The sequence below is a fragment of the Gadus morhua genome, chromosome 7 (genome assembly GCF_902167405.1).
Source record: "Gadus morhua chromosome 7, gadMor3.0, whole genome shotgun sequence".
Classification (NCBI taxonomy): Eukaryota; Metazoa; Chordata; class Actinopteri; order Gadiformes; family Gadidae; genus Gadus; species Gadus morhua.
Genome location: NC_044054.1, coordinates 15746540 through 15771695, shown reverse-complemented (window position 1 = coordinate 15771695; position 25156 = coordinate 15746540). Strand labels below are relative to the sequence as shown.

Sequence of the window (25156 nt, the reverse complement as noted above, 5' to 3'; positions counted from 1 at the left end):
TCTGCTATGGAGGGTGATCGTCTGTTTGACATGTGACTGATTCAACATGTTTGGAAAGGCGGAGGTTGATTCAGCGTTGATTCAACGCTCTTTTGCTGTCTGGGACCTGTAATTATAAATGCACAATTATCCTACAATAACATTATCCATTATTATACAATAACACATAACTATAGTTTGTATCAGTTACCCTACTACTATGAGCGAGCGGGTCCCAAGGTCTATTCCAAATCATTCAAACCGTTGTGATTATATCACACGATATAAAGAAATAAGAGAAAATAATGCCCAAAAGGTAGCCCTTATTTGAGTAGGCTATACCATCAATACCTTGTCTGTGGCCTCTGAAGCGGATCCAGGCTGCACCAGGTGGGAGGAGGAGGAGGAGCCGGGGAGGAGGAGGAGGTGGAGGAGGGCTCACAGAAGAGACGCTGACAGCTCCAGGTATGCGATCAGCTAAAGGGAGAACATAAGTTAGTTCCATTTAAACTCTGGTTAATGGGGACGACTAAACCTCTCAGTTCGCAGTTATGTGCTTTTGAATCGTTGATTTGCTGACCCGATAGACTCGGATCGGGAGAGAGAGAGGTAGGTACAGTGAATAGGTTTTCTCTAAATGAATCTTATTATTTTGGAGTTATTGCTGACCATACGATTTAGACCAGAGTTGTCTAACAACCCTGTTTTAATAAGCCTTTGTCTGTCCCACTGTAGTAGGCTATATTGATATTTCTCAGGGTCCAGGGATGGGCTCGCCTGTAGATTCGGACTCAGTCTACGAGGAGCTTCAATGCGTTCTGCTGAATTAGGACACATTTTAATTTAAACTAAAACAACTTTACTTCGTCGCATTTACACATTTGTGTGAATTTGGTGAATGTGGTGAATGCTGCCGACATGGAACTAGTCATTGTAAGGTTTACTTTTAAAAGTTTACGATTTTACTGAACAACGAAGTCGAGCTTCTGAAGTTCACCAAGTCTGGGCTCGTTTCCTTCTCCGTCAGGCATGCTTTATTTCCCCACACGCGCGCAACCACGACGCTGTTCGTCCGCGTACGCGTGGATTTGCTTTAATGCTCAACCACAACTCAGCACAACAACAATTAAGAGGGCCCTTCCCTCTAATTACATTCTTCGGACTTGTGTGTGTGTGTGTGTGTGTGTGTGTGTGTGTGTGTGTGTGTGTGTGTGTGTGTGTGTGTGTGTGTGTGTGTGTGTGTGTGTGCGTGCGTGCGTGCGTGCGTGCGTGTGTGTGTGTGTGTGTACGCGCGCATGCCTAGATGGCGCAGGAGGATCCTCTGTATGACTTCCCCGAGCCAGCCCCGTCATCAGACATCAAACGGGTTGTCCACCAAAGGGCGCAGGGATCCCTAAAAAGTGTCAGCGTGCTGGACCGCCTGCTGCTCACAGTGCCAGTCTGGCTGCAGCTGCCGATCAACCCTGCGACCGCACTACACATCCTGCAGAAGGAACCGCCTGGGGTCTGCTTCCCACTTGCAATCGCATGCATACAAATTCATAACTTAAAAATGGCATTTAGTCCTGCATAAACCTGCATAATTCCTGCATAAACCACACTTAAACCTGCAGTGTGGAGGAATTCCCATTACCAATCTCTAGGTGTTTGAGTTGCAACAGTTATAATTTGATATATAATATTACATTATATTATTCTTGAGAAACTTTCTAGTTCCGTTTTTTTATGTGTAGTTAATAGCTGCAGTAGAAAGGCTACAATTGACGTGTGCGTGTGTGTGTGTGTGTGTGTGTGTGTGTGTGTGTGTGTGTGCCTATGTGCGTGCAGGCCTTTCTGGTGCGTAATTCCCGTACATCCAGGAGAAACGTGCTCTGTGTCCGTCTGACTGACGACAGCGTTCCATCATTTGTGCAGCAGTTTGGCATCCGGGAGCAGCATTCCAGTAAGACTCTTTTGATGGGATAGAGATGCACAGAGAGGTGCTGCTTAATCTGAATAGGAAATGGAGAACAAACTGTTCCTGTACACTTCTTGTGAAGTATCAACATTTATTTGGATAGCAAACAATAAAGTGTGCATGTGTTTTTATAATGTCTATAGCTAATTCCATACTTAAAATCAACCACATTTCCTATCATTCAAACCCAAAGCCTTACCGCTACTTTCACAGCGTTCTGCCTGGAGTCATCAGCCATTAGTTTTCCAGACCTCCCCCGGCTCATAGCCTTCTACTGCGTCAGCAGGTACTGGTCTTCCGGTCTTCTGCCAAGTCATCGTCTTTCCTCTCCCAAATCATTTCTTCGTTTGTGTCTCCTTCTCATTCCTCATTTTTTCCCTCTCATGCCCTCGCCACACATAAACATGTCTGTTCTCAAAGCCATTCCTTCACCGCTGACTGGCCATCAGCAGAGCACCGTGGGTTCAGCGGTGAGTGACGGTGGTGTTTGTCATGTCCTCTCTGCCAGGGATGTGCTCCCTTTCCCCCTGGAGCTCCCTGAGGCCATCGCCAAGGCAAACTCCCACAAGCAGCTGGAGTCGATCTCGCATATGGGAATCGGTAGGTTTATACCAAACCTGATGTATCGTCTCTCTCTTTCAATGTATGCATAGTATATATATATTGGAGAGTAACTAATCCCATAATATTTTTTACAGCATATCTAAACCACATGCAATTGTCATTCATGATGGGCTTATATTAGTGCTGGGTTAGGGTCAATGTTGTTCGATCCACCACATGTTATAATAGGTATACAATGGGCCATCCAAACGCTAAATGTTTGTGCCTATAGGGTTAGAAAATATATGGAACGCCCTGGAATGGAAATGACCATTGTCTGTTTTGTAGAATTCTGGAGCTCCCAGCTGAACTACCGTGGACCACGGGGGACCCCTAAAGCCAAGGACCACGACAAGACGGACCCAGGCGCTACAGAGAACTCGCCACAGACTCCTGCTGCTCAGTTTCCCCCCGCGTCTGCGTCAGATTCCCTCCCCCAACCTCATCCAGCCAACCAGATTCCTCAGCTGCCTCCTAGTCATGCTGCTTGCAGCCAATCCATGACCAGTCCCACCGTGTTCCAGAAGCTCTGTCCAATCACAACCCGCAGCCCGAGGGAGCTGGACTGTGGCTCGGGCGCCCTGTGCTTCGTCAACCCGCTCTTCATCCAGCCCCAGAGTGTCCTCCACCGACGCCAGCTCTTCAAACGCAGCCTGAAGGTGAGGGTCTCCACCGAGACCAGCAGCTTTCTCTCCCCTCCTCTGGCTCCTCCCCCTCCCCCGCCACTCATGCCCAAGACCAGGGGGAAATGTAAAGCCAAGCTCGCGCTGGAGGCACTCCCCCCGCAGTGTCCGCCAAAGGGTCAGACCTCGCCGAGACCCGGCGCACACGCAACCCTAACCCAAGAGGCCCTCATGGGAGTCCCACCAGGATCTCCCGGACCGGGGGGCCAGGAGGAGGAGCGAACGAAGGTCCCGGTACCGGTGGAAGTGGGGCTTATCCCCGCAGGACAGGAGGCCAGGGACGCGGACGACGCTGAGGCCGAGTCAGACTACATTGAGCGTCCTTTCGTCCACCGCCAGGCCTCAGCTCCTGGGTCCCCCTTCCTCTCCCACACTCCCTCACCCATGGAATGCCCTCCCCCCTTCCTCAAGGCCTCCCTCTCCCCACACAACTCTCCCTCGCTCTCGCCCTACCAGTCGCCCAGCCCCTCTCCCATGCTGCCGTACTCCCTGACGCCCTTCGCCACTCCCTGCGCCTCGCCCACGGCGGAGGACGCCTATCATGTGCCGTGTTCCACAGCCTCGAGACCGGCTCCCGAGAACGCCGCAGAGGGCGGCCAGGAACGAGGAGATTGGGAGGAAAAGGAGAACGAGGATGACGAGAGCAGCAAGGACGAAGGGGAGGAAGCCATGGGATTGCTTTTAGAAGAGCTTTATGCATCTAGCCTTAACAACCCAGCATGCTGCGGCTCCCTCGGCAGCTCAGAGGGCGAGGACGAAGAGAGCCTGTCCCCATCGCCCCTCCCGCAGCTGGGCGTCTGTCCACTCACCTCCAGTAGTAACCTCCCCTGAACGCATAATGGTACGATCAAGCGGATCACAGCTGGAAGATCATCTCAGACTTTTGTATCAATAGACGTTAAGGTGTGGTCCTGTTTGAAGTCTTTGCTCAACCGAGCGATACACAACAGCCATTCCCGGATTATTCAAGGGCTCTTTATGGTTCCACGTTCACGACACGCAAGGGGGTTACGGACCACTTACGTCCTTGTGGACCCTCCTAGCGTTCACCGCAAGGGCCAGACGTGCGCCTAACAAAAATCGTAACCGTCCGTCAAGGCGATGCAGCAGGAAGGGCTGTGATTGGTCCGCATACTAAAACCTGACGCAGAACCATAAACAATCACGACTGCGTTGAAGCGTCTGCGTGGTCATTGCGTTGCGGGAACGTGGGACCATAAAAAGGCCTTTAGTAGTATGTGGGAGTTCTAAGTCATAAAATCAAAGTAATTTGAGAATATATTCCGATGTCATTAAATATTTGGAGAGCGACCATGTTTTGGGTCTTACATCCCTGGTCAACAGTATTTTTATGAAATCCCACAAATTTATTTTATATACTTAACCTTAAGGTCAGCCTCCAGTGGACTTGATTGACAAGTGTTTTGACTGTTGTGGCTTGTGCAATACTGTTTAGAATAATACAATTATTTCAGAAAATTAAAGCCTTCAAATTCGATGAAAAAAGTATGGCTATCTCCATTTGTATAAGCATTTTATCGGCATTATTCACCTCTTTATTCTGTTCCTGTGATATTGTCTCATGCTAATATTTCCTATGCAAGATCTATGATTTTTTTTATCACTTCATTCACATAACATGCAACCTTATCACCCAGATGAATCATACAACGCAGCTCTTATTAAACTGTTTATTAATGGCTGAAGACATAGGTTGATTACATAGGTTTGTGTTGCCTACCAGAGACAGCCACAAATAAGTTCTATCTTGACCAAATCAAACTCCTTCTCAGAATGCAGACCTGATCATCACAAGTTACAGTGCTGTGTGCATTGATCACCAAATGTTTGTTGAAATCAACATTGCATTCTGACTGCGCTGGCAGCAGGTTCACCGCCAAACAGTAAACAAGCCGAACCGAAGTCAATTCATTAAGGTGCGTGGTCAAATGAAGTCCTTCGTTTGACTTTATTTTAAACCGTAGCCGTTGTCTACAGCAGAGTCCTTGGTCTGGAGTCTGGTTGCATCTATGGCTTATTTGTTGGAACTCGGTTCACTGGAAATATGTCAAGTGCATTCTGACTGGTAACGTAGGATTGTATGGTTTAAAGAGAAGAAGAAGAATTGGATTATGCCCTTTAGAAGGAAGTGTCTGGAACGCAGCCGCTAATGGCACCAGCAGGGGGAGTCCCTCTTGCTGAGCTCCAGGAGGTCTGCCTCCAGCTGCTCTGCATCTTCCTGGAAGCGCTCGGTGAAGGAGCAGATCAGCCCCGCCACACTGCCTTCGTACTCCACCAGCTCTACGGCCTCGCCTGGGAAAACAACAGCATCATGGTCGTCATCCAAACCGACTTGCAATGAACCAACGGGAAACTGCCTTATCCCACTGTTCCAGCGGCCAGGAAGCCCCCCCGTTAATATCGTGCACGTGCACGGCCATCCTTTGAGAGACTCCATAAGAGAGCCTGCAAACCCCGCCCTCTCTGAGGTAGACAGGTTGGAGGGCTACGGCGTAGTTGTGATTAAGTGAATCAGTAAGTGCGAAGGTGCTCTTTGGTATGCAAAAACATAGTTTCTAAAATGATAAGCTGACCAAGGCATTTTTCTTAAAAGTAAAACAAGCTTTAATAAATAGGCTAATTCATAATAGAATTCTTAAAAAGTTGCCAAACTGTTTCGGCCATTGTAGGCCTTCATCAGGGCATGAATAATAAACAAGGTGTAATGGCAGGTATATCAAGTCGTAGCTATTAGTAAACTCGCTCCAGCTGGAGTAGGTGGTGTCAACAAATGACTCATAATGCAGCCTAAATCATGTAATATGATCACAAAATCCATGCACATCCATGACAAACATAGAATGGATCCAGTGTGGATCCAATGGATCCAGTGTGGATCCAACAGTCACTAACAGCTCATCAAGTCCAAAGGCAGACGCCTTTGACCACCATTTCAATAGAATCAATCCTGGGAATGCTGTAGCATCTAGTTGATAGATCCAGCAACTTTCTTTTTGGTTTAGGGTTTTTTGAGATTAATCTTTTGTGAAGATGAATCCCTGTAACGGTGAACAGTATGCCGTATTCATTATATGCTTCTCTGAAGTGTCTTGTCATAGCATAATCACAGATTCCTATTATTTGGGCACTCCTATGCTCAGCGAGGAGGTCTTGCGGCCCTTCGTTTAGTACGCCCAACATAAAAAGCATCGCACAGAGAGCATTCCAAAATATAAATAGCATATGTAGTCTTACAATTTCCGAAATGTTTAGTAGTGAATGTGTGTAGTGTGATAGATGTGGTAGATGACTATGCACCGGTCTATCACCCAAAGTAGGTGTTATTCTAAAGGAGAAGACAGGGGGCTCTTTAGAAACATAATTTAACGAGTCATCACATTGAAGGAGGTTCCAATTCTTTTTTATTATATTACGTATAGTGTATGCGTCAGTGCTATGGCCCGTGGAAAAGAAAACCCTGCCCTTTTTAGCAGTTAATGACTTACTATGGAGCAGTGTTAATTTTGTCAGCTATTTTAGATTTAGTCTTAGTCTTTTGACGAAAATGCTTATTAGATTTAGTCCGATTTTAGTCATTGTTTTCCTCTGTAGTTTTAGTCGACGAAAAGTCCTTACTTTTTAATCAACTTTTAGTCATTACTTTTAGTCAAAATGTTTTCTCTTTTTAAACTAGTTCAATTAGGCTAACCCCATATATATGGACACCTGCCAAGTTGTTCCACTCAAATAGTGTACTAAAGTGAAAACGTCACGTTGTCCTGGCAACCAGATTTTCAGTTCTAAACAACCGAACGAGAGATAGTGTTCTCCATTGCTTCCATGTGTTGTTTCTTTCAAAATTAAAATAAATAAATTTCAAGAGGTGAAAATCACTACCAATCCAAACATGTCGAGGCGTTCATGTATTCCCCTGGGGTATTAAAAGGAAAAGTTTGCAAACGTTAGTTTAGTTTAGTTATTTTTTTTATATGAAGACAATCTATTCTCAATATTACTTACATCATTGATAAAGCAAACTCACAAATCAATTTGCAAATTTTTTCTTTCAAAGGTTTGTGTGGCATAGGATTTCCCCTTATAATTTGGTTTGTGTAGAACCGAAAATCGGTTGCTATGGAAACGTGACTTCACAGTTTAGTACTCTTGTCTGTTCAGCCTTCAAAACGATAGCTGGTAAATTGTGAAAAATGCATTAAACTGTAATCGGAAAACGCGGTTATACGCTATAGACCCTATAGTATCTATGGTATAAAGGCTGGGACGAATTTTAAAGTACACCTTACGTTGAAAGTATAGACCGTGGCGATTCCCATTGAAACGAATGGCGCGGTGATTTCCTTCAAAACGAGAGCCGGTAAATTGTGAAAAATGAATTAAACTGTAATCAGACAACGCGGTTATATGCTATAGACCCTAGAGTATCTGTGGTATAAAAGCTGGGACGAATTTCGAATTATAAATAAGTACAATGCATAACGTTAGCTCATAGCTGAGTGGACTATACCTCCCGTTGCCAAGTCGTAGCTAAGGTCCGTCCTATTTACTGGAGGTGTGAACAGTTGCATAAGAAACTTGCGGGAGGGTAATGATTGGAAAATATCGTGCATTTTGAATCTCCAAATAGCACACCACTTTGGAGGAGTAATCGCGTTCTTTGTAACGATTGTACCTCTCTTTACTTTTAGTGTCAAACTCTTGATCGTTGTCGCAGATCCTAGGTAATCTCTGGGATTGTCCGAATGGGATGTTCTGAGTTAGTGTAGGTGGAGGTGCTCATGTTGGTTTAAAGGTTGTATCAGCGATTCTAGGCTACCTGCCCCATAAGCAGGCCGTCAAAAAAGCGCGTCTCTGTAGGCAGCCTGTGCCATGAGATCGTACACATAAACAAATGGTACTACCAACCACTCCAAGCCAAAATAAATAGTATTCCAACCAAACACCGACATGGGTTAGGGTGTTGTGAGGTTTTGCGCTGCGTTTTTATTAGATGCATCAACCATGGAAGGGAGGGACGAGCTGGCTCTGTTTGCTTGGGATCTGCTTCAAATACCGACAGAAGTGGCGTCACCCAACGTCGCTGATACAACCGTAAACTCAAGACGCATGATTGTTGATTGCTGCCCCCCCCCTGCCGTATGAGGTCACTGTCCGTATCTGGAGTGGTCCTCAGTGGATCCTCTCAGGCTGTGATACCCCGTGTATCAGTCCACCGTCCCGCCCCAGGCCGTGGCAGCGTACCTTGGACCCTGGTGTTGGCCTGGACGAACATCTTGCGATCCTCCTTCCTCAGCAGCACCGTGTCTCGCAGACGCAGGAAGTTATGCGACCCGCTGTCCGTCACGGCGGAGTAGCCGTCGTAGAGGGCCCGCCCCCCCGCCACGTCCGCCGTCGCCTTCAGCACCTGACACACACACACACACACACACACACACACACACACACACACACACACACACACACACACACACACAGGAGATACCTCACATTACAGCCCCCCGATATTGTAAATAAAGTTATGGTTCGCTTGCTGTAATGCCCCAAGTGATCCCACTTCTGGAGAGAAATCACACAATAACATAAATAAAACGTTTCAGTCAGTTCAAAATAGAAAAATGTGGTACAATACAATGTCCTGCACAATAATAAAATAAATAAATAAATAATTAATTAATAAAAATTGAAAGTACCCGTTCTGCATATTCAATCAGCAAGTTTCCAACGTTTAACGGCATGACATTAGCATAAATCTATTTTTAGTCCCAAAACCAATGGTTCATGCGGTGTGGGGGGCGGGGCCTCTTACCTGCAGTTTGCAGAGGAACCTCTGGATGGCGGTCTTGCCCACGGTGCGGATCTTGGTGCGGTCCAGGGTGATCCTGGCGTCGGGCCGTCCGTCGGCGCCCGCCACCTCCTCCAGGCGCACCAGGCCCTCCCCGGCCTCCAGCAGCACCCGCAGGATCACGAAGCGGGCCTGCATGTGGGCCTGAGGACCACCCATCGGAGGGGTTTGAGGACGTGGCTACAGTCATGTATTGCTGACCACAGAGTTCTGAATGGACCGGCCGGAAAGCTGACCGTAAAAAGACCAAACCCTCCGACTCTAAACAGTCGCAACACAGAGGAGAAAATATCACTAAACGATTTTTTCCAATGTCGTTCGTCCCTAGTATACACTGTATGCACGTGTAAACATCAGCCGATCCTCATGACGATAGAGGAGGTGATGCCCGTCCCCTACCTGTCTCCAGCTGCTGCTCTCCGAGGTGTAGAACTCCAGGCCCAGCAGGCCAGCGCGCACCATGTTCAGCCAGTTGATGTACACCACGTCCTCAGCATCCTGGTCCTCGTGGCCGAAGATACTGACACACACAAACCATGGAGACACGGTTACACATCAGCATGGCCCACTGTACATTAGATAGATACAAAGCGCAAGCGGTGTAAACTGCCCTAAACTGATTTAATGTATATGCAAACTAACAACAGGACTAGGCATTAAAGCAACAAAGTAAAAGCTAAATGTTCTGCACTATTTATGTAGTTAATTCTTTGAGTAAGGTGTACTTGCGGTGGAAAAAACATAATGGAAAAGGATGAGGTTTGTTATGAACATCAGGTATAACTTTAACTGTATAAAAGGTATAACTGTAAGTGTGTGCGTGCATAAAGCATCTCTCAAAGGGTTTATGTGTGGAGCGGCCCCGGAAGCTCCAGCTGTCTGAAGAGCTTGGTGTCCCTGCAGTACCTGAGGGCGAGCTTGTTGAGGCAGAGGTAGAGGCCAACGCACTCGGCACGGCACTCCTCATAGGACGAGGCGATGGTGGAGAACCTGCTGTCCCACGTCTCGTTGCCGCGGTACCAACTGGTCACCTGTAGACACACACACACACACACATATCAGAAACAGCTTGATATCGTTGGTCACTTGGCACCTTCTCAGTGCATACGCTCACCTTCTCTCCGGTCTCTGGGTTGATCAAAGTGTTCTGGTCGAAGTTGAATTTGCCCTGGTCGTCCTGTCAAGAAGCACATCCATTTAGTCTGAGGTTGAAGCCTGTGAGGCTAGCGTAGGTGAGCTCCTGCTGTTTGCTGGCTCTATATAGTCGACGGGACTGACCTGAACAAACAGCTTGCCACTGCCATGACCCAGCAGCTCATGAAGCCCAACCTGCACCTCGAACGACGGCCCCTTCCACTTAATATAAGCATCCTGCAACACACACACACACACACACACACACACACACACACACACACACACACACACACACACACACACACACACACACACACACACACACACACACACACACACACACACACACACACACGGATCACATTCTCTGGAGTGCACGTTGCTGAAAGTGGTGTGGAGAAAGTGCATTTGTGCGTGCCAACCTTGTCCTCCTCCTCCAGGAAGGTAAGCTTCTCTTTCTGAGTAGCATAGGCTACAGCCAGAACGTTGCCTAGCGACACGTTCTTGAAGCCCTCCGACTGTCTGATGTCATCATCTACAAGCACACAACACCAACCAACGGTTAACACACAGTTAAGTTATCCCAGTGTGTCTGCGGACATGGTTGCGTGAAAAACATGCCATTGTTTTCAGTCCATTTAACGGAAAGATCAAAATGAACGGCTTTGTTTAAAGTTATGGGCAACTGAAATATTATTACTATTGAGGGTCAACAAGGTGTACTTTAACATCAGATAAAAATGTTGCATGAAATCCATTGCAATCGCAGTCCATACATTTCCTTTGATTCCTTCAAGCAAATTAATGGCTAGAGTCTATTTACATATTAGCGTTTCAGGAAGTACAAACTACACAAAACAGCAGGGAGGCGAGGCGGAACACCCTGCCACCCAAGACCGAGATTATTATCTGACCTTGAGACTAATATACTTTGATAGAAAGAATTCCCAAGATATTGGGTCGTTAGGTAGTTGATCCATCCCTCTGTGATGCCACGGTCATGTAACGCTTCTAGATTCTGTGTTGTCTGCGTACAGTTGTTTATGTAACACTTCTAGATCCTGACCATCTGTACGTGCTGGTTCCGTATAGATGGTTTTGCTACGATCCCGTGGGTCGGCTCTGGATACGTACAGTTGGGGATGTTGATGCCGGCGGGGATGCCGCTGCCGGCGAAGGTGAGCACGTCCAGCGAGGTGAAGTCCGGCTTGAGGAAGGTGTCCTTCTCAAAGTCCCGGGGCCACGGCAGCTCGGGCAGCAGCACCTCGGCCGAGCTCACCAGCTTGGCGAAGCGCTCGCTCATGGCCTTGTTCACCACTGCCACGAAGCCTGGGCGGACAAGGGCACGGGTCAACGGCTAGCTGGGAAGACAAGCTCAACCATCGCTACAGTGTGTGTGGGTCTCAGGTGGAGAAGGACCCGCTAAATTGATAATTAAAAAAAAACAGCTATTAATTACCGCATTAAAAAGGGAGCTTACCTTCAAACTCTCCCCTGGAGCCAAAGGGGTCCCTGTAGCTCTCTATGAAACCTATGTAACTGAGAGGTGGAGGAGGGAAACATAAGGTCAATATAAAACGAGGTTGGTTTCACTGGAATCGATGTCTTAACCACAACATTCCACAAGAAAGAACATGCCATAATAGCACTGCTTCAGTAGGTTTCTTTTACCATTATAAAGCAAGATTGTGTTTCTAAAATGGGGCAGATTTCCAACATTCCACAAGCCTAATCTTTGATGGAAATTATCCAGGGTGTTGAAAAAAATGTGATGATTCAGTTACGAGATCTTGTGATTGAGATGCATGTACCTCTCAACGATTGGCCCCTTGTCTTTGATCCAGAAGCGCGAGCCCTCCTTGTGTGCGTCGATGGAGCCGAAGGTGAAGCTTCGCCGGTATCCCTCCAGCATCTTCTTCTGGTTCTCACTGGCAGCATGGGCCTGTCCATTGGGCAGGGTTTATGGGGAGATGGAGGGCAGAAATGTTCAGAGTTGAGGAAGGACATTTCATTGGACTTTGACAGAGCCTGTATCCGGTTCTTTGCCTGTGTACGTAATGTTCTTGAATAAATAACTTGAGGAATTTTTTACAGCGCTGAAGAAATGGATGTTTCCAACAAAAACATGATGATTCTCTATCTTCTCTTGTCTCTTACAAGGCTTAGCTATAGCGAGCCGATCTGATAATAGAGACTGGCCTCCACATTCTTCAATACTAAAACAACCCTGAACATGAACTTGCATGTGGACGGAGGCCTGCGTATCTCATACCGCAACAGCAATCAGACTGACAGTTTAGTCAGTTCTTCCATGCTGTTCCTTGAGCTGAAGGTTTAGGGTGGGCCTGTGAGCCTCTTATTATTCTGATAAATGACTAGCACTTTGTTCCAAATATGTTGGCTCGATAAATAGAGTTTGCTATGGGAATCGTGCTAATCTGGGATCAATACCTAACGCAACACCCCCCCCCAACCCTGACCCTAACTATACTCACACCAACAGCCACCCCCTCCCCCTCACCTGGGCCTTTTCGAGGTAGTGGCTGACTTTCTCCATGATCTGGGCGTAGTCCCCCCTCTTCACGGTGAACTCTTTGTCTTCAAAGCTGAAGCTGCCGCAGCGCGTCTCCCCCTCTCCGTCGATGGCGCAGTCTGCACAGCCAAACAGTCAACACCTTGTTTCAGGCATTCTGCACAACGAATGACCCCAACCTGTGGGCCTCAACAACGCAGGTATGGTAGCAATACTGGGATTGATCAAAGATTCAAAACAAACGCTGTTGACCCTTATACATTTAACACACACACACACCCAGTACCTGACTTCACAGCCGACGCCAGGCGCACCTCGTAGCTCAGCTTCCCCCCCTTCTCCGTTTTGAACAGGCGTGTGTTGTAGGCAGACAGGTTCTATGGGGACACACACACACACACACACACACACACACACACACACACACACACACACACACACACACACACACACACACACACACACACACACACACACACACACACACACACACACACACACACACACACGTTTAACATGACCCCAGTCTGCAAAAAAGGTAGTTGCCTTTCAAGGCGAAGCATGCTCAAAGAACACTGCCCCATGCAATAAATCGTTCTCATTAACTTGCTCATTCATTTGTTGCCATTCAATGTCAGATTCGGAAATCTGCCATGATTTATACTGTATGAAGGAACTGGGTGAGCGTCATCATGATAATCATGGCATGTGAAAGTGACTGATTTAAAAGTGGTCCGGCTGTGAAGAGCAGAAGGCTTGGAAAGGCAGCCAGCAGCTCACCTGGGAGTCGAGGAACTTCTGGGCCAGCTCAGCGTCCTCCAGACCACAGTTCCCTGAGAAGTAGGTGGTGATGCCCTGTGGATGCACAACAGGAAAGGTTACTCAATGTCCAACACCATGTCAGTCATTTCTAAAAGTCCCCTTCTACATGTAGAGCACTTCTCGGGCCCCTCTCCCGGGGCCCCACCTTGCTGCCCAGCCCCAGCTGTTTCTGTTTGTCCTCCAGGGAGAAGAGGGCGGAGGAGCAGCTGTCCCACAGGGCCTCCATCTCGCTGGGCTGCTCCGTGAATGCCTGGCTGGCGAAAACCAGGGCTTTCAGCTTGTCCTGGGGGCCGACACAGAAACACACTCCATATTAGCAGGTTTAGGACTTTAACCATTGGTATCTGAACTCATCTCCTCAACAAAAGGACCTTCTGGTTTGAAAAACACAAGTTTTAGCAAGGAGGTTCGTTTTCAAAGGAGAAGCACTCTCACCTTTGGTAGGTTCGGGACGAACTTGGTGTCTCCGAAAGATTTGTAGTTTCCCATGTTTGCATAAAGACCGGCTGCATATACCAGGAAGGCCTACACAGACACATTAGAGAACACAGTTACTCTTCATGTTGGGAAACCTTGAGTGGACATAGACGCCGAGGGATAGGAGGTGGGATGGGGATATCCTTCCTGACATCGCCAGACCAATTTGTAAATGCATTAGTCTGAAACCTCTTGATTTCCAAGGGGCTTTATCAACGGTTGATTGATTGATTGAACAACAATTAACAGAAGTGTTCAAAAGGATTAAAAAAAACACAATAAAGCCCAAAGGCTTGTTTCCATTGTGGTCGTTTAGATGGGAAGGGAGAAATAACACATGGAATAAAACATGGAGAACAAACAGACAGCACGTGGACTACAACGTGGAGGAAAAAAGGGGAATAAAATAAATAAAACAAGGGATCAGTTCCCAGACAGACAAGCAGACACACAGACAGTACAATATTCCTAGTACTTCAGCGATCTTTTGATTTTGTTTAAGGTTGCAGACCAAAATACCTCTGGCTCAATTTGATAGGCCTACAACCAATGAGAGAAAAGATCAGCAGCTGCCATCTTGTTTGTTTATGAAAATACTGCCACTTATATGATACGGTTGTGTTTGGTCAGCTGGAAATCTGGCCAGATGCATATGCCCGAGAAAATAAAACATGAGCTCGCAGGCTTGTTTGGTTTACAGGATAGGATGTAGTTGGAGCGACCAGGAAAGGGAGGAAGAGAGGAGGGAAGAGGAAGGGAGAGTGTGTGAAGGAGAGTGATGATGCACCTGGTACTCCTCACTGGTAAGCCCAGCTGCGATGGCGACTGGCACCAGTTCAGCAGCTGGTTGTTTACGGAAGATCTTTTGAAGCAGCACGAAGATGTTTGCAGACTCTGGGGAGGTCTGCAGCAGAACCGCCAGGCCACCATACCTACAGATACAGAGTTAGATATAGAGGTCAATGAAGAGCTGCCATAAGCCCAACATCTCATTTAACTAGGGACAAAGTATGGAAAGTATTTTCCCCTACATACTATCAATGGGTTTTACTTTTACTTGGGAACTTGTGAACGTCGTTCATGAACATTTCAACGTAATGCTTGTTTTCACGTCGACGTACCAGGCTGCCCGGGAGAGGTAGTGGGAGTACATCTTTTCCCGCGGTGACAGCAGGCGGAACGCCTCTCTGCAGTCCAGCGCAGAGACACCGATGTCATTAGGGAGGTAATACTGGGAGTCCACCATGTTCAAACTGGAATTTAATACTGGCGAAGAAAACCTGCAAATAGAAAATATTGGAAAGTATTTAACAACTCATAGACAAATGGTGAAGATTTAGAAGGAGGAGAAGTGCAGCTGAGGATTTAGAACAAGGAACAAGGTTTAACCGAAAGTGAAAGAATAACAGACAGATAAGAGACCAGCCTGGACCAGGCTTTGGGTATGAAAGAATGCTCATTTGAATCCAATAAAAGTGCATAACTCGATCTGGGAGATGTATTTGACCTGTGGTGATTATGTGCTTATCATTACAAAATAACTATTTGTGTATATGATATTTCCTCATGACAACTTCACTATTGGTACATCGACCATCCATCAACTGAGAAGGAGAAGAGCTAGCTAGAATTAGCCTCAATCACAAATTAGCAATAAGATGCAGGCCAACAGCTCATTTCACCACGAGTAAAGTGAAGCATTTCAATTCGATTCTGACCACACTGTTGTGTCCAGCCCCTTACTTTTATATTTTAAGTAAACGTTCAACTTAGCAATGCTAGCTCATGCCCATTATCTGGGCTCCTAACGGGGAAAGCTCAGTCGATCGATGATATTCCTACAAAAAACAGCCTCTGTGTAAACGTGAACATACTCTGATATTAGCTTCCCGAGGTGCAGAGGTCATTATAAACAACATTTAAACAACATGCATTACTACCTGAATCACTCACACAGCCGTCACGTCAAAATGCAATCTCACGCTCTCTGCTCTAGTGCACTTCCTGTGTTCATTCAATGCACGACCCTCCTTTCGACCAATCACAGAGCGCCTCACAAACTCGCGCAACAAGACCAGTCACCGAATCCATGCGCCCACCTTGGACCAACTTTCATGATCCTAAATGTCGATGAAACGAGCGGGGTGAAATAAGCCAAAGGTATATCAACACATGAGAAGAGAATATGGTGCGAAGGGTTAAAATAATTACCATTTGCACAATGATATGGTACCACCTGACGAGGTGGCCGAGTGGTTAAGGCGATGGACTGCTAATCCATTGTGCTCTGCACGCGTGGGTTCGAATCCCATCCTCGTCGATATCTTTTTCCATATTCGGAAGCCCCGCAACATGATTTTATATAAGTCTAACGTTAGTTAGTGGTGGACAAGACGGAAGAGGCACTACCTACATTGACATTGTTATTTAACTCGACTCGCAACAGCCCACGCGGTGTCTTTGCAAATCTCGCGTTGCGATGCAGCCAATCATATTAAAGGAACATGTAGCGCCATCTACTGTCTGGAAACGTGCACTGATGGTCCTGGTGGCTCCCGGTAGGCTGCTCTGCACGCGTGGGTCCGAATCCCGTCCTCGTCGATATGTTTTTCCATATTCGGAAGCCCCGCAACATGACTTTATATAAGTCTAACGTTAGTTACTGCTGGACAAGAAGGAAGAGGCACTACCTACATTGAAATTGTTATTTAACTCGACTCGCAACAGCCCACGCGGTGTCTTTGCAAATCTCGCGTTGCGATGTAGCCAATCCTATTAAAGGAACATGTAGCGCCATCTACTGTCTGGAAACGTGCACTGATGGTCCTGGTGGCTCCCGGTAGGCTGCTCTGCACGCGTGGGTTCGAATCCCGTCCTCGTCGATATGTTTTTCCATATTCGGAAGCCCCGCAACATGACTTTATATAAGTCTAACGTTAGTTAGTGCTGGACAAGAAGGAAGAGGCACTACCTACATTGACATTGTTATTTAACTCGACTCGCAACAGCCCACGCGGTGTCTTTGCGGTCCGGGTGGCTCCCGGTAGGCTGCTCATTCTGTTTTCTTTGCTGCTCCACCCCCCCCCCCCCCCCCCCCCCCACACACACACACACACACACACACAGAAAAACACATTCCAACCCTATAAACATACCCCTTTATTTTGCCTTATTAGAACCATAAAAAAAAACAGCTCCCGGATGCAAAAAAAACAAACCACACATTTCGTACAGATTTTTTTGGTTTTTATTGAAATATAAAAACATAATCAGAGTGTATTTATTTACAAAGTTTGTGCAACGTAAAGTTGAAAGAAATGTGGTAGACCTCAGCTGCTGGCTTCCAGCCAACAGTATATTGACTGTTAGTGTTTTACTGCTCCTTCGACGCTCAATCTGACATGTGTAAGGGCCTGTTGCACATGGGTGTGCGGGGAGGAGGCCTGTGTGTTCATGTTTGTTCATGTGTGCGTGTGTGCCTGTGTGTGTGCCTGCGTGTGTTGATGTGTGTGTGCCTGGGTGTGCGTGTGTTGATGTGTGTCCACGTATGTGCCTGCGTGTGCCTGATTTTGCGTGTGTTCTTGTGTGTGCTCATGTGTGTGCCTGCGTGTGTGGATGCGTGTGCGTGTGTTCATGTGTGTTCATGTGTTCATGTGTGTTGATGTGTTCATGTGTGTTCATGTGTTCATGTGTGTTGATGTGTTGATGTGTGTTCATGTCTTCATGTGTGTTGATGTGTTGATGTGTGTGTGTGTTTCTGGGATTGGAAGGGTTCATGCTTGGGGCTTGCCGTTGCTGGTGGGCGTGGCGGCGGGCGTGGCGGCGGGCAGCAGCCAGCGGTAGCAGTCCGAGAGGCGGTGGCTCTTGTCTACGGCGCAGCTGGTGCAGTACACGATGCCCAGCGCCAGCATCACCACCAGGAACACGCACAGCGGCACCAGGAGGGCCACCAGCAGCCAGCTCTTGTCATGCTTCCGCTTGCCGGCGGCGGACTCCGCCTCTCCCGAGTCCTCCCCCGCCTGAGCCTCGCCCCTCCCCCCGGCCGAGGCGCCGTCCCGCATCCCGCCCCCGGACCCCACCCCGACCTTGGCCACGGCCCCGGGGTGGGACCCGGACTGATTGGGCACCTCCACGCCGGCGTCCGCCCCGTCTCCCGCGTCCCCGCCCGCGCCCGTCTCGCCGGCGTCTGATCGGGGTTGCGTGGGAGGCGGGGCCGTGTAATGTGGCCTCGGGGAGCTGGCCTCCCATTGGTTGAGGTGGCCGTCGGAGCCGCGGGGAGGAGCTACGTTAGGAGAGGTCTCGCCGGGAGGCTCCGTGAGCCAGTCCGAATCGAAGCCGGGGTCCGGGGTGTAGGAGGAGAGCCAGGGGCGCCCCCGGCCGGCGTCGGCATCGTCGGGCGGGGTGTAGGGGGTGTGGTCGGGCTCGGGGGCCCCGTCCTCGGGCTCGGGGGTCAGCGTGGAGTACTCCTCGTCCTCGGGGAAGGCCTCGCACGTCACTCCGTCGGGGCGCAGGGTGTATCCGTTCTCGCAGAAGCACACAAACCGCCCCACAAAGTTGAGACAGCGCTGCTGGCACGGCGACTCACGCTCGCACTCGTCCACGTCCTGGCACTCGCCGCCGCTGCCCTGCTCGTAGCCCCGGTCGCACTGGCAGCTGTAGGAGCCCTCGGTGTTCCGGCACCCCCCCTGGCAGGTGGCCTCGTCCAGGCACTCGTCCACGTCCACGCACTCGCCCTCCTCGTCGGGCCCGTAGCCCGGGTAGCAGGCGCAGTGGAAGGTCCCGGGGCTGTTGACGCACTGCTGCAGGCAGGGCCTCTGGGCGCACTCGTCCACGTCGGCGCAGCCCCGCCCGTCCCGGCCCACCTGGTACCCCGGGGGGCAGGTGCAGCGGACCCCCCGCGCCGCCTCCACGCAGTCGTACTGGCACCCGGCCGCCACGCAGGCCGGGTCCACCCGGTGCGGGGGGCTGCTGGTCTCGGGGTGGTCCCAGCCGTCGGTCGGCGCAGGGGTGGTCCCGCCGTCGTCGTCGTCGTCGGGGTTGCACCCGTAGCCGTCCTCGTCCAGGGTGAAGCCCACCGAGCAGAAGCAGGCGTAGTCGCTGCGGGTGAGCTGGCAGTGGTGCTCGCAGCCGTGGTCGCCGCGACTGCAAAAGTCGGGGTCCTCCCGGTCCTCCTGGTCCTCCATCTCCTCCCCGCGGGGGGGGGAGCAGAGCGGCAGGGCGGCGGACCAGCCCACGCCGCCGTCCTCCCGCTCCACGCAGAGCGCCGTGCGCTCCGCGGGACCGTCGGCGCCGTCGGCGGGGCAGGGCGCCGCCACCGCCACCGAGCCGAAGGGGACGTGGGTGAGCAGGGCGCTGGTGAGACGGAAGGGGGTGGTGTAGCGGGGCGGCTCCCCGCCCGCCTCGGGCTCCAGCGGCAGGCACATGCCCTTGAAGTGGTACTGGCAGACGAAGCCGTCGAGGGACAGGCCGCACGCTCCGTCCAGCCAGCGGAAGTGGTCGCCGCCGCCGCCGCCGCCGCCGCCGCCGTCCCGGGCGCTCTCAGAGGCGGGCACGGTCAGGGCCACGCAGCGGGGCCCCAAGCAAGCCCCGGGGGCCTCCTCGCGCAGCCAGTTGGTGTACTTGCCTTCCTGGTCTCCTGTTAGTACAATGACAGCGAGGGGAAAGGTTAACAGAGCGCTCTCTCTCTCTCTCTCTCTCTCTCTCTCTCTCTCTCTCTCTCTCTCTCTTTTTCCACCTTCTGTGTGGAGGCTGTCTCCGGGGAGTCACTGACGTCTTTCTTTACAGCCCGATCACCGCCGAGGTGCAATCTAATCTGACCCGACCACATCTCCCCCCAGATGTTTACCAGATGGTGGATTGAGCCAATGTCTAAACAACCAGCGGTCCTCATCACAGTAATACATGTCGTGAACTTAAAAATAGACTTCAGGTCACGTAAAGTTGAAGGAGGTCCGGCAGACCCTCGGCCATCTATAATGGTGAACACATGCGGTGCGTTGGGCTAGATGTGGTTAATGGCTAAGTCATATTGAGGGTGGCTCATAAGGGGAGGTATTGCGTTCCGCTGCCTCGTTGTCTGGTCTGCGGAGGGTGGCGGGGGTAATGGGTTAGCCATGCAGGGCTCTGAAGGCCTGAGTCAGCCCCCGTCTGGTGAAGAGGTTAGGGGGGGGGGAGATGGTCCGGGGACTGGGTTAATGGGTTTAGCTCAGCAGTCGGGCGGTAAAGAAACACACTGTTGATGAACCGACGGTGAGAGGGGACGACACATCAGCACACAGAGTCACTGATCATGTCTGTTCAACATTAATGCATTCGTTACAGTGAGTTGGAGGAGGCCTACTTCCCATTAATCTAAGACGAAGAAGTTAGACTTGTTAAATAGATATAAGACATGTGATATTAGACATTAGACGTTGTATTAGGTGTTAGACATGTTATTTTAGGTATTAGACATGTTATATTAGGTATTAGACATGTTCTATTAGATATTGGACTGGTATGTGGTCTAGAAACAGAGACTAAACCATGCAGTGCATGGCTCTGACTGAACGAGTCAGTCGGGGGGGGGGGCTGGTGATAAACATGAAAGCAGGGGGGTCAATCAAAGGGGTCAGAGGTCATCCCGATTGGAACAACAGAGGATAGGAGGAGGGCAGCCTGCCTGTGACCCAGACGAATCCTCGGAGCGGGCGGGTGGAGGAGCACTGGCGGGGCGCGCGGTGCAGCCCCATCCAGAGGCGGAGGCGCGCCCGGGCCCCCCGCGGCTCCATGGAGGCCAGCAGGCGGTTGACGGCGTCGGCGGCCGCGTCGCTGTGCAGCGTGGCCAGGGTGCCGCCGTGCTCCCGGCAGCTGCGGCCCGCCTCCCGGAAGGTCTTCCGCTGGACGTAGACGGCGTAGCAGCCCCGCTCGGCGTGGCACAGCGTGTCCCCAGGCCGCGGGGCCTCGTCCGCGGCCTGGCCCCGAGCGGCCGGGGCCCCGTAGGCGCAGAGCAGCAGAAGCATCCAAGGGAGATACATTATGCCCTCCCTCTCTCCCTCTCTCTCTCACCCTTTCCCTCTCTCTCTCTCTCCCTCTCTCCCTCTCCCTCGCTCTCTCTCTCTCTCTCTCTCTCTCTCTCTCTCTCTCTCTCTCTCTCTCTCTCTCTCTCTCTCTCTCTCTCTCTCTCTCTCTCTCTCTCTCTCTCTCTCTCTCTCTGTCTCTCTCTCTCTCTCTCTCTCTCTGTCTCTCTCTCTTTCTCTCGGTCTCTCTCTCTCTCTCTCTCTCTCTCTCTCTCTCTCTCTCTCTCTCTCTCTCTCTCTCTCTCTCTCTCTCTCTCTCTCTCTCTCTCTCTCTCTCTCTCTCTCTCTCTCTCTCTGTCTCTCTCCCTTCCGTCTACGGATTAAAGGTCAGCCCGGAGCAACATCCAAACCCCGGCCGGTCTGTAAGGCCCTGCGGGTCTTGATCTCAACCCCCCCCCCTAAGGAAACCAACAGTAGCCTCTTCTCAGAGCACTTCAAAACGTCAGATTGGCCGGCACTGTATGATCTCCAGAACCCAGACTCTCCAGTCCCAGCACACAGGTCCACTGGGAGTACTTTCCACTTTGTTGTCTTCTTAGAAAATAAAGAAAATAAAGAAAAAGATAACTATTTCAACTATTTCAATTGAAATAATTTGTTTCTAACCTTATCAGTGACAGATCAATCCAGAAATGAAACAGATAAGGGCCGTCTCACGTTGATGATGATGTATGGCTGTCTTCTGGTGACAGAACCAGGATACAGCAGTGCTCAGGCTGTAGTTATGAAACAAAAAGCAAAGCGGCTCCAACAGATATCAAGGTCTGAACGTGAGTCCAGTAGGGTCCACTGAGGTCCAATTGAAGTCTTGGTGAGGTCCCCAAAACCCAGAGGGTTCTCTTCTCCAAAACGAATGGCCTTCCAGAAGAGGAAGGGCAGAGCCACTGGTTTAAACCCAAACCCTGAGCCCGGCGTGCTGCGTCTGCTGTGTGCTGCCGAGTCCCTCAGCCTCTGCAGCCCTGGCTCTCAGACTGAACCTGGGTCGGAAAGAAAGAGGGAATGGGGGTGAAGGGGGCGGTGGGAGTGGGGAGGAGGGATGGATGGAGGATCTGTGGAGCTGGGGGAAGGCTACGTAGAGGAAAAAGAATTGTGTGTTTTTAGAAGAGGGGGCTGGGTAGAGAATTTGGTGCGGAGCGAAAAAGGGCCGAGTGAGAAAGCGTGAGGTTTGGGGTGACGGGGAGAGGGGGTGGGGGATTGGGGGAGGGGGGGGGGGGGGAGGGGGATGGGGTCTTGGTGGCAGAACTGAAGCCTTCAGAGTGTTATGAAAACCATACGGCACCATTTTGTCCCCCCCAATTTTGCCTATGCCTGCATGTGTGTGCATTCTCTCACACACACACACACACACACACACACACACACACACACACACACACACACACACACACACACACACACACACACACACACAGACACACACACACACACACACACACACACAACCACACACACACACACACAGGCATGCACATGCACACACACACACACACACACACACACACACACACACACACACACACACACACACACACACAAACACGCACACACTCACATGCAGCGCATACTGCACAGTATCCACAGGAGTGGAAATTGTTTGTCAGCCGAGTATAAGGAGACATTGTCTTCCCTTTTTTCTTTTTTCCCCTTTCTCTTATATTGTTTCTTTTCTCGCTCGCTCTCTCTTGCTCCCTTCTTGTGTGAATAAACTTCCTTTGCATGTATTTGTGAAGAAAGTTTACCCTACGTTCATTCATAAGTCCTGGGACTCCTGATCAACACCCTCCACTCATTGGGACAGTCAGCACATTGTGGTCATCCAAAGTTAATAATTGAAGAAACACTAACATTTATTTGAACAATAAACAGGTGGATCCATTTTCTATTTATTTGTGTGTGTGGGTGGGTGGGTGTTTGTGTGCGGCAAGCACAATAGGATTGTGTGTGTGTGTGTGTGTGTGTGTGTGTGTGTGTGTGTGTGTGTGTGTGTGTGTGTGTGTGTGTGTGTGTGTGTGTGTGTGTGTGTGTGTGTGTGTGTGGGGGGGGGGGGGGGCTCCTACTCCAGGGCATCTGGAGGAGAGGAAACAGGAAATGCCAGATGTGCATCAGCCTGACCCCTTCACTCAATGACAGAGTCAGGGCCGACTCAGGATGGCTCCCCTAATCACTGTAGAGACAATGGAGGAGCACAGTGTGTGTGTGTGTGTGTGTGTGTGTGTGTGTGTGTGCGTGCGTGTGTGTGTGTGTGTGTGTGTGTGTGTGTGTGTGTGTGTGTGTGTGTGTGTGTGTGTGTGTGTGTGTGTGTGGGTGTGTGTGTGTGTGTGTGTGTGTGTGTGTGTGTGCGTGCGTGTTATCTCTAGACCAGGAAGACGCGGCAGGAGGGTTGACCCTTGATGAACCACAGTGATACACTTGTTATGGTATATACGTGGATATAACGTCAGGCATGACATCCGCAGACGCCTTCTGTAGGTGGTATAAGGATTGTTTTGGACATCTCTACCCTTGTGGTTTAACATCTGAGGCTTATGTTTGAGCTGTATGCTGTGATTCTAGAGGCAGGGGCGGTTCTAGACACATCCCACAAAGGCGGTTGCCTAGGGCACCTCTTGCAGGGGGGGGGGGGGGGACCTCGCCCCATATATATATTAAAGTATTATTAAAATTCAAAAATATCCAAATGTTTTGAGTTGCCAATCCTGACTTCTTTATGTGTTGTCTGTGAGATGAAGACGTCAGTCGGTCCAGACCGGACTGACGGGACATGCAGCCTACTGAAGGAAAATATCAAAACCATCAGGAGCAATCCATTATTTGCAAAGTCTTAAATGGCCTAGGGTGACATCTACCTAAAGACTTAAGCAAGGTTTTAAATCGCCTGGGCTAGGGAGACTTGACCTCTACCTTAAAACGTAAGCAGGTTCTTAAATGGCCTAAGGGACCTAGACTTAAGAAAGGTTTTAAACGGTCTAGGCTGGGTGACCTACTTAATGAATAGATCAAAACCATCGGCCGCATTCGAATTTATTGTTCATTTTCTAAACAACTGCACACATGTACTATACGCGGAGTCTCCTTTATTGATTACCTTTTTTGCACACGTGGTGTTCCTCTTTTTTATGTGTTAATGATTATGTTTATAATAGTACAATTCTAAAGGTTTATTTCCTCTCCAGATTGTGCTATTCTTTAGGAGGGGGTGTGATTGGCGATTGTGCCACTGACCTCTCCCAGAGGACCTCCAGGCAAGATTTAAAATGGCCTAGGGTGACCTCTACCTAAAGACTTCAGCAAGGTTTTAGGTTTTACCTGGCCTAGGGTGACCTCTAACTAAAGACTTAAGCAAGGTCTTAAATGGCCTCCACCTTAAGGAGTGACCTCTACCTGAAGCCTTACTGCCAAAGATTTAAGTTGGGATATTTTTCTTTTCCATAAAAATATGCAGTGGGCAAGGCCAAAGATTTATGAAATCGGCCCTCCAGCCGCTGTCCAGGGGTGCGGACCCTTGTAGGAATGCTGCCCTTGAATTGCAGGTTTTTCTTGTGGTAAAACAACAGTACAAGAACCCAAAAATCTTCTAATAAAATGCTGATCAGACTCAAAGTGAACAAAGTTGAGAGCAGAATCGGCCTTTCAAATGAAATGGCTCAACACGTGCTGTGAGAGTGTGACCTTTGAATGATTACTGATGCAGCGTAATCTCTTAAACTGTAGCATATGCCATAACTCGCCACAGATTTTTGCAGATTTCAAAAAGAAAAAGGTAATTTTCTTCAGAAATACAACTAGACACTGACGGCTCACTCTGTGGTTATCCAGCCAAGGAACTGTCAACATAACTCTGATTTTCGAACATTGACTGATGAGATGCAAAGGTTCCTAAGTCACTTTTTAATCCTCAGAGTCTGTGCGGCCCGCCACTGTCGTTCCTGTCCAATGCCTATGTTCTGTCAGTGGACTGCTGCTGCAGAGGCATCTGCTGGCTGCAGCCCATCGGCTTTGGCAGAGGAGATATATACAGACTCACTATTCCACTGCCTTCTCTGGTTA

At 49.6% G+C, this 25156-nt stretch overlaps 3 protein-coding genes and 1 non-coding gene across 8 annotated transcripts; 2 read left to right on the top strand and 2 right to left on the bottom strand.

Annotated features, from left to right (window-relative positions):
• Positions 1–95: 95 nt before the first annotated feature.
• Positions 96–5063, top strand: LOC115546926 (ras and Rab interactor 2). Of its 2 annotated transcripts, none has more exons than XM_030360762.1 (6): positions 96–444; positions 1283–1483; positions 1807–1921; positions 2150–2222; positions 2445–2536; positions 2828–5063. In XM_030360762.1, the coding sequence occupies exons 2-6, from the start codon at positions 1283–1285 to the stop codon at positions 4051–4053; spliced, it is 1707 nt and encodes a 568-aa protein (XP_030216622.1). In that variant the 5' UTR covers positions 96–444; the 3' UTR covers positions 4054–5063. The 2 variants fall into 2 exon arrangements, with proteins under 2 accessions (XP_030216622.1, XP_030216621.1); XM_030360761.1 differs by having other exon boundaries at positions 96–588.
• Positions 4900–16528, bottom strand: LOC115546922 (dipeptidyl peptidase 3). Of its 4 annotated transcripts, none has more exons than XM_030360754.1 (19): positions 16263–16527; positions 15173–15331; positions 14839–14983; positions 14010–14099; positions 13720–13857; positions 13533–13607; positions 13039–13129; positions 12741–12871; positions 12031–12161; positions 11700–11758; positions 11354–11548; positions 10642–10754; positions 10361–10453; positions 10197–10259; positions 9989–10113; positions 9482–9602; positions 9047–9226; positions 8482–8644; positions 4900–5535 (listed from the first exon to the last, which is right to left on the bottom strand). In XM_030360754.1, exons 1-19 carry the CDS (start codon positions 16403–16405, stop codon positions 5390–5392), a joined length of 2361 nt encoding a protein of 786 aa, XP_030216614.1. In that variant the 5' UTR covers positions 16406–16527; the 3' UTR covers positions 4900–5389. The 4 variants fall into 4 exon arrangements, with proteins under 4 accessions (XP_030216614.1, XP_030216615.1, XP_030216617.1 ...); XM_030360755.1 differs by lacking the exon at positions 16263–16527 and adding an exon at positions 15992–16118; XM_030360757.1 differs by lacking the exon at positions 16263–16527 and adding an exon at positions 16005–16029.
• On the top strand, positions 16290–16371 carry trnas-gcu (transfer RNA serine (anticodon GCU)). Its single transcript has one exon. It is a non-coding gene; the product is annotated as a tRNA-Ser (tRNA).
• A 752-nt stretch (positions 16529–17280) lies between the features above and the next one.
• On the bottom strand, positions 17281–21176 carry LOC115546924 (endosialin). The gene is made up of 2 exons (XM_030360760.1): positions 20713–21176; positions 17281–19686 (listed from the first exon to the last, which is right to left on the bottom strand). Exons 1-2 carry the CDS (start codon positions 21065–21067, stop codon positions 17825–17827), a joined length of 2217 nt encoding a protein of 738 aa, XP_030216620.1. The 5' UTR covers positions 21068–21176; the 3' UTR covers positions 17281–17824.
• Between the last annotated feature and the right edge of the window lie 3980 nt (positions 21177–25156).

What these genes read in the sequence shown, in the direction of transcription:
- LOC115546926 (XM_030360762.1), top strand. Translation starts at nt 1,283, where the DNA reads ATGGCGCAGGAGGATCCTCTGTATGACTTCCCCGAGCCAGCCCCGTCA. An exon ending in TGCAGAAGGAACCGCCTGGG is followed by an intron (nt 1,484 to 1,806) that starts GTCTGCTTCCCA and finishes ATGTGCGTGCAG; the next exon opens with GCCTTTCTGGTGCGTAATTC. An exon ending in CATCCGGGAGCAGCATTCCA is followed by an intron (nt 1,922 to 2,149) that starts GTAAGACTCTTT and finishes CTACTTTCACAG; the next exon opens with CGTTCTGCCTGGAGTCATCA.
- LOC115546922 (XM_030360754.1), bottom strand. Translation starts at nt 16,405, where the DNA reads ATGTTGCGGGGCTTCCGAATATGGAAAAAGATATCGACGAGGATGGGA. An exon ending in TCGTCCCGAACCTACCAAAG is followed by an intron (nt 13,858 to 14,009) that starts GTGAGAGTGCTT and finishes GTCGGCCCCCAG; the next exon opens with GACAAGCTGAAAGCCCTGGT. An exon ending in GGCGTCGGCTGTGAAGTCAG is followed by an intron (nt 12,872 to 13,038) that starts GTACTGGGTGTG and finishes TTGGCTGTGCAG; the next exon opens with ACTGCGCCATCGACGGAGAG.
- LOC115546924 (XM_030360760.1), bottom strand. Translation starts at nt 21,067, where the DNA reads ATGTATCTCCCTTGGATGCTTCTGCTGCTCTGCGCCTACGGGGCCCCG. An exon ending in AGGATTCGTCTGGGTCACAG is followed by an intron (nt 19,687 to 20,712) that starts GCAGGCTGCCCT and finishes TTGTACTAACAG; the next exon opens with GAGACCAGGAAGGCAAGTAC.